This window comes from Saccopteryx leptura, chromosome 3, assembly GCF_036850995.1.
Source record: "Saccopteryx leptura isolate mSacLep1 chromosome 3, mSacLep1_pri_phased_curated, whole genome shotgun sequence".
Classification (NCBI taxonomy): Eukaryota; Metazoa; Chordata; class Mammalia; order Chiroptera; family Emballonuridae; genus Saccopteryx; species Saccopteryx leptura.
Window position 1 is genome coordinate 222,809,306 of NC_089505.1, and position 11,290 is coordinate 222,820,595.

An 11,290-nucleotide genomic window follows, 5' to 3' on the forward strand; every position below is an offset into this window, starting at 1 on the left:
CAAGTTAGTACTTTAGATTTAATCACCAACTTCAATCCCAAATGAATTACTCAATGGAATAAAGGTGTAAACTGCCTCAGATAACATCGTCAGGTAGCTAATTACTTAATAAAAAAATAAATATGAAATACTGGCTTTTCACTTTATTTTTTTGTACTTTTCCGAAGTTAGAAGCTGGAAGGCAGACAGACAGACTCCCGCACGCGCCTAAGATCCACCCAGAATGCCCACGGGGTGGGGGAGGGGGGAGCAGGCCAATGCTCTGCCCATCTGGGGTGTTGCTCCACTGCAATCAGAGCCATTCTAGCACCTGAGGCAGAGGCCATGGAGCCATCCTCAGCACCCAGGCCAACATTGCTCCACTGGAGCCTTGACTGCTGGAGGGGAAGCGAGAGACAGAGAGAGGGAGAGGGGGAGGGGTGGAGAATGCTTCTCCTGTGTGCCCTGAGCGGGGAAACGAACCTGGAACTTCCACACACCCGGCTGACCCTCTACCGCTGAGCCAACCAGCCAGGGCCCTGGCTTTTCATTTTAAATAAATTCAGGGCTTCAATGATCATTCCAAATCCCATTCTATAGGACACATTTTAGCTTTTCTTGTAACCTCCTCAATCTACAAGAAAATATTAACTGCACATAAATTTTATCTTGCACTGCAATCTCTGATATACTTCCAGTGCAAAAATCACTCCTATCAGATTTAGAATTCTTTAATCTTTTTTCAAAAGACTGAAACTATTCATCGCTAAAAAAGTATTTAGCTTAAAAAGGTCCAACTATCAAAAGTAGAAATTCTAGAAGTTGATTTTAGAATTTAGAAACAATCTTTAGAAAATGATTTTTTTATTGATTGATTTTTTTTAAAGGGGTGGGGAAGGAAATGAGGGAGGGGGGAGAGACAGAGAGAGAGAGAGAAATATTGATTTGTTGTTCCACCTATTTATGCGTTCATTGATTGCTTTTTGTATGTGCCCTGACCAGGAATCAAACCCACAAACTTGGCATATTGGGACAACATTCCAACCAACTCAGCAACCCCACCAGGGCTCCAGAAATAATCTCTTTTAATACACAATTGTTACAACTAAGTTTACTTAAATTGTGTTGTCATTTTTGGCCCTAGCTGGTTAGCTCAGCCTGTTAAGAGTGTCATCCTGAAACACCAAGGTTGCAGGTTCGATCCCTGGTTAGGGCACACATGGGAAGTGACCAACGAATGCACAACTAGGTGGAACAACAAATGCATGCTTCCCTCTCTCTGTCTCTGTCTCTCTAAAATCAAACAAACAAAACAAAATAATTGTGTTGTGATTTTTAAAACAGGAGATGGCAGCAGCTCTTGCTAAGTCACAGATATTATCCACTGATGATCGATGACCACTTTTGCTCTTATCCTTTGAATTCTTATTAATTTCAAACCATGACGTCCCCATCTGAGTACAGAGCCACCATGAAGTCCACAGAGGAGCAAGCCTAGGCAGCCCCTGTGGGTGGGCCTGTTAAAAGACCCAGAGACTGCCCCGAAGGTCTCACTTCTTCATCTAATAGTTTCACCATGAATAATTTCTTCCTTCTAATTAAGTCTCTTCTATTAAATCAAACTGGCTAACTAGTGACATTTAATTGATTTTAGAAAAACTGTGGTGCCCTGGTTAGCTCAGTTGGTTAGACATCATCCTGAAACACCAAGGTGGCAGATTCAATACTTTGGTCAGGACACATAAGGAAAGCAACCAATGAATGCACAACTAAGAGAAACAACAAATAAATGCTTCTCCCTTTCTCTTTCTCCTTTCCTCTCTCTGTCTCTCTAAAATTAATCAATACACAAAAATTATGGCTATGTGTATAAACAATCTGTTCAGGATTTAGAAAAATATCACAATAGGTACAAAGAAACAGCAACTTTTAAAAATCAAGGCCATTATTAACTATAGAAGAAAATGTTGAAGAAAAAATGAAATGACAGAATACTTAACTAGCTCAGCTGTGATAATAATATCCACACAACCTTCATAATGAAAACACCATCCATACAGTTCATCAGAATTGTGCAGACGACTAATAATGGGAGAAAGCAGGGATGGAGGTGTGTTAGCTCTTCAATTAGCACAACATTGGGTGGTGGGCACACAATGCAATAAGCAGGTCAATGTTCTTATGGAAATGTACACTTGAAACCTGTATATCTTATTATCCAATGTCACCCCAATAAATTTAATAAAAAATACTAAAAATTAGCATAACAATGTTAACAGACAAAAACAATAAGCGCAATCTATTAAGAAATATAACCAGAAGAAAGGTGAAAGAATTGAAAGTACCTGACAAGATGAAAGTTGGGAAAGGAGTAGGAAAGGGAACTGGTTCTGAGATATAAACTTAGTATCTTGGAGAAATCTAATACTTTAAGAAATAATACAACAATCTTCAGAGCAGGGATTAGTCCATATTTTATAGATGTGAAAACTGAGAGTCTAAGGGGTGACATTTGCTCATGTTTGAAAAGGTAGAAAGTGGTGGAGCAGAGAAATGTGCCACCATTCTTCCTCACGCAGGGCATTCCGCAGGGCTACCCTCAGCCAAGAGCATTCCTCTGACCTTCCTCACATCAGCTCAGGTCAGGGGCACTGCCTGGCTCATAGTAAAGGGCAGAGTAAGTAGTTTATAAATGAATCACCCAACCAACAAACAAATGAACATAAAGGGAAGAGCCCAGGTCCACCAGATACCTCTACTGGACCTCTCAAGCAAGGTACACAGGCATCTCGACAGGGGGCCTACCAATGAAAGGGAGTAACAGTAAAAGTAGTCCAGCACACAGAGTTCAGAAACTCAGACACAATGAGACTTCAATTCTTCCATAAGAATAGTCCATGTGGTAAAGGAAGAAATTAACTGACCAGAGGTACAACATGGGCTCAGCAAGGCTTAGCTCCCTACCCTCCTGGAGACTGACTGAAGAGACGGCCTGCACTATGTCAGTGCAGGAGCAGAGGCCTCTACAAAGACTCTGTTACATGGAAGCATCAGAGTATCCAGACAGCTCAGGACCCAGTCCTGCCATTTACTGTCAGTGTGACCTCATCCAAGTCACTCAGCCTCTCAGAGTTACTTCACCATGTGTAAAATGGGAAAAACAACTTCCTCATAAACACTGGTGTGAGAGTTAATCAAGATTACATGTTATTGGCCCTGGCTGGTTGACTCAGTGGATAGAATGTTGGCCTGGTATATGGATGTCCCAGGTTCAATTCTTGGTCAGGGCACACAGAAGCAACCATCTGCTTCTCTCCCCTTTCCCCTTCCCTTTATCTTAGCCTCCCTTAGCCAATGGCTCAATTGGTTCAACTATGCCCGGGTGCTAAAAATAGCTTGGTTAATTTGAGCATTGGCCCAAGACAGGGTTGTCAGGTGGGTTCCAGTCAGAGCGCATGTCGGAGTCTGTCTCTCTATCTCCCCTCCTCTCAAAAAGAAAAAAAAAAATCTTAAAAGAAAATGATTATATGTTATAAGCCTGACACACAGTAATCACTCAATAAATTGCAGCTATTTTAAAGCCTTGAACTATAACAATTGCAATCATAAATAATAATCTTTAGACCCTATGCATTTCCACTAGAGAATGTGCTCTGTTCATTTACATTTCTAAAAACTACATAAAGTACCCTAACAAAGATCTTATAAGAGAAGGTAGTTAGATAAATCTCACCATTGCTGAGAAGAGTTTTCAGTGCCAAAGTGGAAACTCTTGGGAAAGTGTTTAGGTAAAGCTGCCTGGACCATAAATGACCTTTAAAGTAAAAAAAAAAAAAAGAAAATTTTAGGGGGTAGGGGAAGGTAGAAGAAGATAAAGAGGGAATAAATGGATGGAGACTTGTTGTGGGGGGGACATACACAATACAATACATCTGAAACCTACATAATTTTATTAACCAGTGTCACCCCAATAAATTCAATTAAAAATTTTTTTTAAATAAAAAGAATCATACAACAATAATAATTTAAGATACATTTTTAAAAAGGAACTTTAGCCCTGGCTGGTTGGTTCAGTGGTAGAGCGTCGGCCTGGCGTGCGGGAGTCCCGGGTTCGATTCCCGGCCAGGGCACACAGGAGAAGTGCCCATCTGCTTCTCCACCCTTCCCCCTCTCCTTCCTCTCTGTCTCTCTCTTCCCCTCCAGCAGCCAAGGCTCCATTGGAGCAAAGTTGGCCCAGGCACTGAGGATGACTCCATGGCCTCTGCCTCAGGTGCTAGAATGGCTCTGGTTGCAACAGAGCAACTCCCCAGATGGGCAGAGCATCGCCCCCTGGTGGGCATGCCGGGTGGATCCCGGTCAGGCGCATGCAGGAGTCTGTCTGACTGCCTCCCCATTTCCAACTTCAGAAAAATACAAAAAAACCCAAAACAAACAAACAAGAAAAAAACTTTAAAACCACTACACTCCACATTAATCTACAAAATAAAAGAGCCAAGAGAAGTAAATGAGTAATTTCTGGACTCCATGACCATTTTGCCCAAGTGACATCAAATCACATCTCCTTCACTCTTGTGTCCAACTATAGTAGTTACCAAGCCCAATATATTCTTCTTAAAAATTGATCCACCTATCAGCTGAATCCCCCTATAATCTCACAGTCCCTTCTTAGTTTAGGCCTCACCATCCCTCAGCCACATGGTGAACTAGATCTCACTGCTTCTGGTCTGTCTCCCCGTAATTCACCATCTGCTGTTAGGCAGACTTTTCTAAAATAACAAGCCTGGTCACTTCACAACCCCAATATATCACTCTTTGGCTCCCTACTGCCTGCAAAACAAAGCCAAAACTCCTCAGCCTTGCCTGCAGGGCTGCAACTTGGCCTCTCTCTACCTTCACATCAGCCTCATTGACCTCTTGCCCTCCTTTTAGCCACACCAGACTCATGGTCTTGAGCACATTCTACACTCTGCTCTTGTATCCTTTCGTGACTCTGACAAATGCTTTAGTTTGTCTGAAACAGCACCTCTTGTAAAGCCTCCCTGATTCCCGTAGTGCTCCCCCAGCACCCTGCTCCTCTCCTCCCTGATTCCCGCAGTGCTCCCCCAGCACCCTGCTCCACTCTCCTCCCTGATTCCCGCAGTGCTCCCCAGCACCCTGCTCCTCTCCTCCCTGATTCCCGCAGTGCTCCCCCAGCACCCTGCTCCACTCTCCTCCCTGATTCCCGCAGTGCTCCCCCAGCACCTTGCTCCTCTCCTCCCTGATTCCCGCAATGCTCCCCCAGCACCCTGCTCCCCTCTCCTCCCTGATTCCCGCAGTGCTCCCCCAGCACCCTGCTCCACTCCTCCCTGATTCCCGCAGTGCTCCCCCAGCACCCTGCTCCACTCTCCTCCCTGGTTCCCGCAGTGCTCCCCCAGCACCCTGCTCCACTCTCCTCCCTGATTCCCGCAGTGCTCCCCCAGCACCCTGCTCCTCTCCTCCCTGATTCCCGCAATGCACCCCCAGCACCCTGCTCCTCTCCTCCCTGATTCCCGCAATGCTCCCCCAGCACCCTGCTCCACTCTCCTCCGATTCCCGCAGTGCTCCCCCAGCACCCTGCTCCACTCTCCTCCCTGATTCCCGCAGTGCTCCCCCAGCACCCTGCTCCACTCTCCTCCCTGATTCCCGCAGTGCTCCCCCAGCACCCTGCTCCACTCTCCTCCCTGATTCCCGCAGTGCTCCCCCAGCACCCTGCTCCACTCCTCCCTGGTTCCCGTAGTGCTCCCCCAGCACCCTGCTCCTCTCCTCCCTGATTCCCGCAGTGCTCCCCCAGCACCCTGCTCCACTCTCCTCCCTGATTCCCGCAGTGCTCCCCCAGCACCCTGCTCCACTCTCCTCCCTGATTCCCGCAGTGCACCCCAGCACCCTGCTCCACTCTCCTCCTTGATTCCAGCAGTGCACCCCAGCACCCTGCTCCTCTCTCCTCCCTGATTCCTGCAGTGTTCCCCCAGCACCCTGCTCCCCTCTTCCCTGGGGAGCCTTGCAGCGCCAGGCTGTAACAGTGCTGTATGTACTACTTCACACAGTGGTGCTGGGACAACTAAACATCCACATGGAGAAGAATGAAGTCGGAGCCCTACTTCGACACCATATATTAAAATTCATTGAAAATGGACCAAAGACCTGACGGTAAGAGCAAAAACTATCAAACTCATAAAGAACACATAAGGGTAAATAATCATGACCTTGGATTTGCCTGTGGTTTCTTAAATACAACACAAATAACATAAACAACAAAAACCCAGATAAATCAGATTTCATTAAAATTTAAAACTTTTATGCTTCAAAGGACACTATCAAGAAAATGAAAGGACAACACACCGAACGGAAGATACTTTTTGCAAAATACATTATATGGCAAGGAACTTGCATCTAGAAAATATAAAGGGCTCTTACAATTCACTAACAAAAATGGCAACCCAATTTAAAAATGGGCAAAATCTAAACAGATATTTCTCAAGACCATATACAAATAAATGGCCACTAAGCAATAAGGAAAGATGCTCATTAGCCATTAGAGATATGCAAATTAAAATCAGAGTGTACCATTTGACAATCACTAAGATGACTCTATCGACAACGAATGTTGGAAGGATGTGAAGAACCCTTTAGCATTGCTAGATGATAGTTGCAAACAGCCAACAGGGGTGGGGGTCGGGGGTCAACGACAGCAAAACAACTGACATTCGAAACGTCCCTCTTGTTAATAATGGCACTGACAGCCCAGAATCTAACACGAAGACATTAATCCCAGGCGACTCAAGCTGCAGAAAGGTCTCTCTCCCTTAAGCCATCCAGCTCGAACCTCGCGTCGACATCACGGAATGAACCCGTGGGTCGCGGCTGTCAGCAGGGCGACGCTTGCTCGAGGTTCCAGGCCCCTCTGCAGAGCACACACGAACGGTCGGGTGAACTGGAAGGAACCCTGGAACGCGTCAAGTCCTCCCTCACTTTACAGACTGACCCTGAGACCCAGAAAGGGCGTAAGCGCGCACAAGGTCACACAGCGGATCGGGACAGAGCCCGGCGTGAGGGGCCGTGGTCCGCGCGCCGCTCCCCGCTTCTCTCCGTTTAGGCGAGCTCCCCGTTCCCGCCCCTTTCCGCCCCGTTCGCAGGCCCCGCTCCGCGTCCCGGCTCCCACCTGCCGCCGTGCTGCACAGCATGGGGAGGTATCCTGCCGCGCGCACCACGGTCGCCGCCATGTTGGAGCCCCCAACAGCGCCTCTTCCAGGCAGCCCTCCTCACCGCCTGCCGGTGCTGTAGCTTGTCGCACGGGGGAACCTCCGCTGCCCGCGGCTGAATTCCAGAGGCCAGCGGCTGTGGCGCGGCGCATCGCAGGCTAGGAAACTGTCTGAACTTGCTCGAGGTAGGAATACGCCCGGCGCGGCTGCGGACAGCTCGCCGGGTCCTCGCGTGAGGACCCGAGGGCGGGGTTTGGCTGGCCGCCGCTGATGGGTGCGTGGCTAGGAGTGGCGCGGCGTTCTTTCGCCAGAGGGAGCGGGATCGGCCCTATCTCTGAGGGGACAAGTGGGTGCAGATGACTTCTTCCTCCTGCCAACAGGCGCGTGGCCCACGAAGCCCGCCCCCCACATACAGGTGGGCGAGGTAGAGAGGTGTCAGGGAAAGAATCTGAGGTCTACGGGGTAAGTAGACTAGGAATGTGAAGAAAGCGTTCATACGCACTACAGTAGCGTTCTGAAGTTCATTTGCTTTATTCTGAGTCTAAGATTTGGCTATATGTACATCTGTATCCCAAGCCTAGGCTACAGTTTTTATTCACCTGGGCCTGCCTGGATAACCCAATTATACAGAAGGGGAAAGACACAGACCTCTTGTAGGAATTTAAGAATCCTGCTCAGACAGACCACCGGTTTTTAAACTTCATGTAAAATTTTCAGACAGAAAAGCAAAAATGATGACAGGCTAGTCCAAGATTATTATTGATGCAGTTGCCTCACCTCCTACTATTTTTTCTTCGCTGAACTAAACAACTGTTTTCACTCCTGCCTATTTATAATGTATCCCACTTTAAAAAAGACTTTCAACACGTTGGCTCACTTAAAAGGAAAGATAAATCACACCCAATGGTGGCAGGGGTTTGGAAAACAGGCGCTCAGTGATTGGTTGGGGAGGGAAAATTGCTAATTAAATAATTCCTGTATGATAGGATGCCTGCAAATATGGTCCCCAAACCTTTCATGTACTTCCATATCATTCCTTTTACAAGTAGTGGAGTTTACATCTCCTTTCTTGAATCCAGGATGGCCTACCACTGCTTTGATTAGCTGAAAATGGTAGACCTCCTCAGGAGGTGGAAAACCATTGTTCCTGAAAATAAATCAATAGTGTCCACCATGGTCATTGGCATCAATTCAACACCAACAGGAATCCTCAGTTTGGGGAGTGGTGAAGAAGGGAACTTGATTCAGTGCTCAAATGTGATATAGCACAGCTGTGAGGCAGCCTTAGGGCCCTGCCCATCTCCAGTTAGACAGCTTTGTTCTCTCCTCCATGGTCTGGTCTGGAGAGACATCATCGGTGTTTCAGCTCTGCCAGGGAGACTAATCTTCTATTGTTGCTGGAAAGGATAAGTGTAAGGTCGGTGGATAATGGGGAAAGCTCAGGCTGGGAGCTTTGGCTAGGACCGCCCACAACCGCCAAAAGAAACTTCCCAGGAACCCTTTGGAAAACCGCAACCATCTGCCAGCCAGTGAGATTTCACCACGTCATATTAGCTCAACCACCCTAGGGACCCTTTAAATATATCCCTCACATGGGTCACTCCTTGCGACTTCCCTGGCTTCCATCTTTCCTCTGGGCCAGGGAACCTCGTCCGGTGGGATGCGTCCTCTGTACTAAATAAAGCTTTTGTTATTCCACACTTTGTGGCTCCAGCCCCTTCTCAGCGGGGGAAAAATAGCTTACAGTAAGTATGCTCCCAGAGTCAGAGGGAGGAGAGTTTATACACAGAAGGCCCACCGCTTATCCATGTTTCTGCCATCCCAGTGCAAAGAAAGATTTCAAGTACTCGCAGCTTGATTGGTTCAAAAGGCATCGACCTGATTGGTCAGAATAAAGCCACTGGTTGGTTGGAGCTTCACTCTGATTGGTCGGGCAAAGCCTCAGGTTGAAAGAGGATTCCAGGAACTTCTTTTTAAGAGATGTCTCAAGTGGCAGAAACACAGTGCAGACAGGCAGTTCAGTGCAGGGTTCTTCTTGAGTGCAGTTTGCGAGAGAAGTCCCTATATATAAAATGACCAACTTTTTTACGATGAAAAGGAGGACAAAAATAAATTGAAGAAAACAATATCGCAAATAAAATGAACATTTTATTCATTGCAAAAATAATACAGTATAGGCCCTGGCCGGTTGGCTCAGTGGTAGAGCGTCGGCCTGGCGTGCAGGAGTCCTGGGTTCGATTCCTGGCCAGGGCACACAGGAGTAGCGCCCATCTGTTTCTCCACCCCCCCCCCCTTCCTCTCTGTCTCTCTCTTCCCTTCCTGCAGCTGAGGCTCCATTGGAGCAAAAAGTTGGCCCGGGCGCTGGGGATGACTCCTTGGCCTCTGCCCCAGGCACTAGAGTGGCTCTGGTTGCAACAGAGCGACGCCCCGGATGGGCAGAACATCGCCCCCTGGTGGGCGTGCCAGGTAGATCCCGGTTGGGCGCATGCAGGAGTCTGTCTGACTGCCTCCCCGTTTCCAGCTTCAGAAAATTAAAAAAAAAAAAAAATAATAATAATACAGTATAATATGATAAATACATAATAAAAACATTTGTAATATTTTGTATTGTAATTATACTTACATGCCTATTAATTTTTAAAAATAATTGTAAGAAAAAAGTACTTATATACAAATATGTCACATCACACAATGGATCGACTCTGCATTGATCAAATACAGATGTTTACAGATTAGTCTTCCAATATCAAATAGGAGGACATGTAGGAGGACACTTTTCGAAGGAGAACGGAACTTACAAAAGAAGGACTTTCCTCCCTAAAGGAGGATGATTGGTCACCTTACTATATAGAAATGGCTACTAGGCTCTTTTGATTTTTAAAATAAATTTAGCTCAGTTACCCACCGGGAGCCCATCTTAGTGAGTGTCTTCGTTCTCAGAGTTCACAATAGAAATCACCAAATACAAAGAACAGAGAAAAAAAGATTTAAAAAACTTAACAGAGCCTCAAAGACCAGTGGGACAAAGGCATTCCAACATGCAAGTAAAGTGAGTTTCAGAACGTGAAGAGACAAAGAAAGGGACAGAAAAATATTTGAAGACTGCATTGGAAAGAAGTGTTTGGGGATGTCCAGCCATGGCCTAAAGAGGACTGGCAGCTTCCACCTAATCCCCTTGGTGGCCAGCCACCAGATAAAGACATGTAATTTAACCTAGCCAAGTTGACACATTTTACAGTCATAACAGTCCACCCCTTGTCAACTTGGCACCTGTATATACCTCCTTAAACCATACTTAATCTTCAAGTAAAGAAAAAAGTTATTCTTCTGCCTTACATAGTACAACTATGGTAGGGATCCTGGTCCCTATCGCCCACTAGTGGGCGTTCCAGCTTTCATGGTGAGTAGTAGCAGAGCAACCAAAGTATAAATAAAAAGATAGATTTAACTATAGTAAGTTGTTTTATAAAGATTTATTCTGCCAAACAACGAAAATCTGACATAAAGTACTTGGTAAGTAATTATTATTATATGCTTTAACTTGCTGTAACTCTGCTTTATAAATTTTATAAAGTTACTTCCCTACTTTATAAATCACCATTAGTGTGGAACCAGTGGGCGGTTAGAAAATTTTACTACTAACAGAGATACAAAAGTGGGTGGTAGGTATAAAAATGTTGACTAACCCTGCTCTAGACAATGAAAAATAAAAACTTTTTTCCCCAAGAAGATACAAAGGCTTTTTTGTTCTTGTGTGATATTTATTCTTCCTCTAGCTGATTCATACTATTCTCCCTTTTTAAAAAAGATTTTATTTATTGATTTTACAGGGATTGGAGGGAAGCAAGAAGTATCAACTCATAGTTGCTTCATTTTTGTTGTTCATTGGTTACTTGTATGTGCCATGACTGGACAAGCCTAGGGTTTCCAACTGGTGACCTCAGAATTCCAGATCAACACTTTATCCATTGTGCCACCACAGGCCAGGCCTTATTCCCCTTTTATGTCCTATAATTTAAATACTGAGATAAGCTATCATCAATATATCTTGTTAAGGAGATAAGAAAAGGAAAGAAAATATTTTGTTAACTTAT

General features: G+C 45.6%; 1 protein-coding gene across 3 annotated transcripts in view; it reads right to left on the bottom strand.

The window, feature by feature from the left end:
• Positions 1–7,380, bottom strand: part of MRPS5 (mitochondrial ribosomal protein S5) — a 28,403-nt gene extending 21,023 nt beyond the window's left edge. The window contains exons 1-2 of one of the 3 annotated variants that reach the window (XM_066377680.1): positions 7,157–7,379; positions 3,713–3,793 (exon numbers count right to left, since the gene is read on the bottom strand). In XM_066377680.1, coding sequence (XP_066233777.1) covers positions 3,713–3,793; positions 7,157–7,217 — 142 coding nt within the window. In that variant the 5' untranslated portion in view covers positions 7,218–7,379. Of the gene's footprint in view, positions 1–3,712; positions 3,794–6,820; positions 7,109–7,156 lie in introns of those variants that run through there. The other 2 variants (XM_066377681.1, XM_066377682.1) reach the window with 2 other exon arrangements.
• Between the last annotated feature and the right edge of the window lie 3,910 nt (positions 7,381–11,290).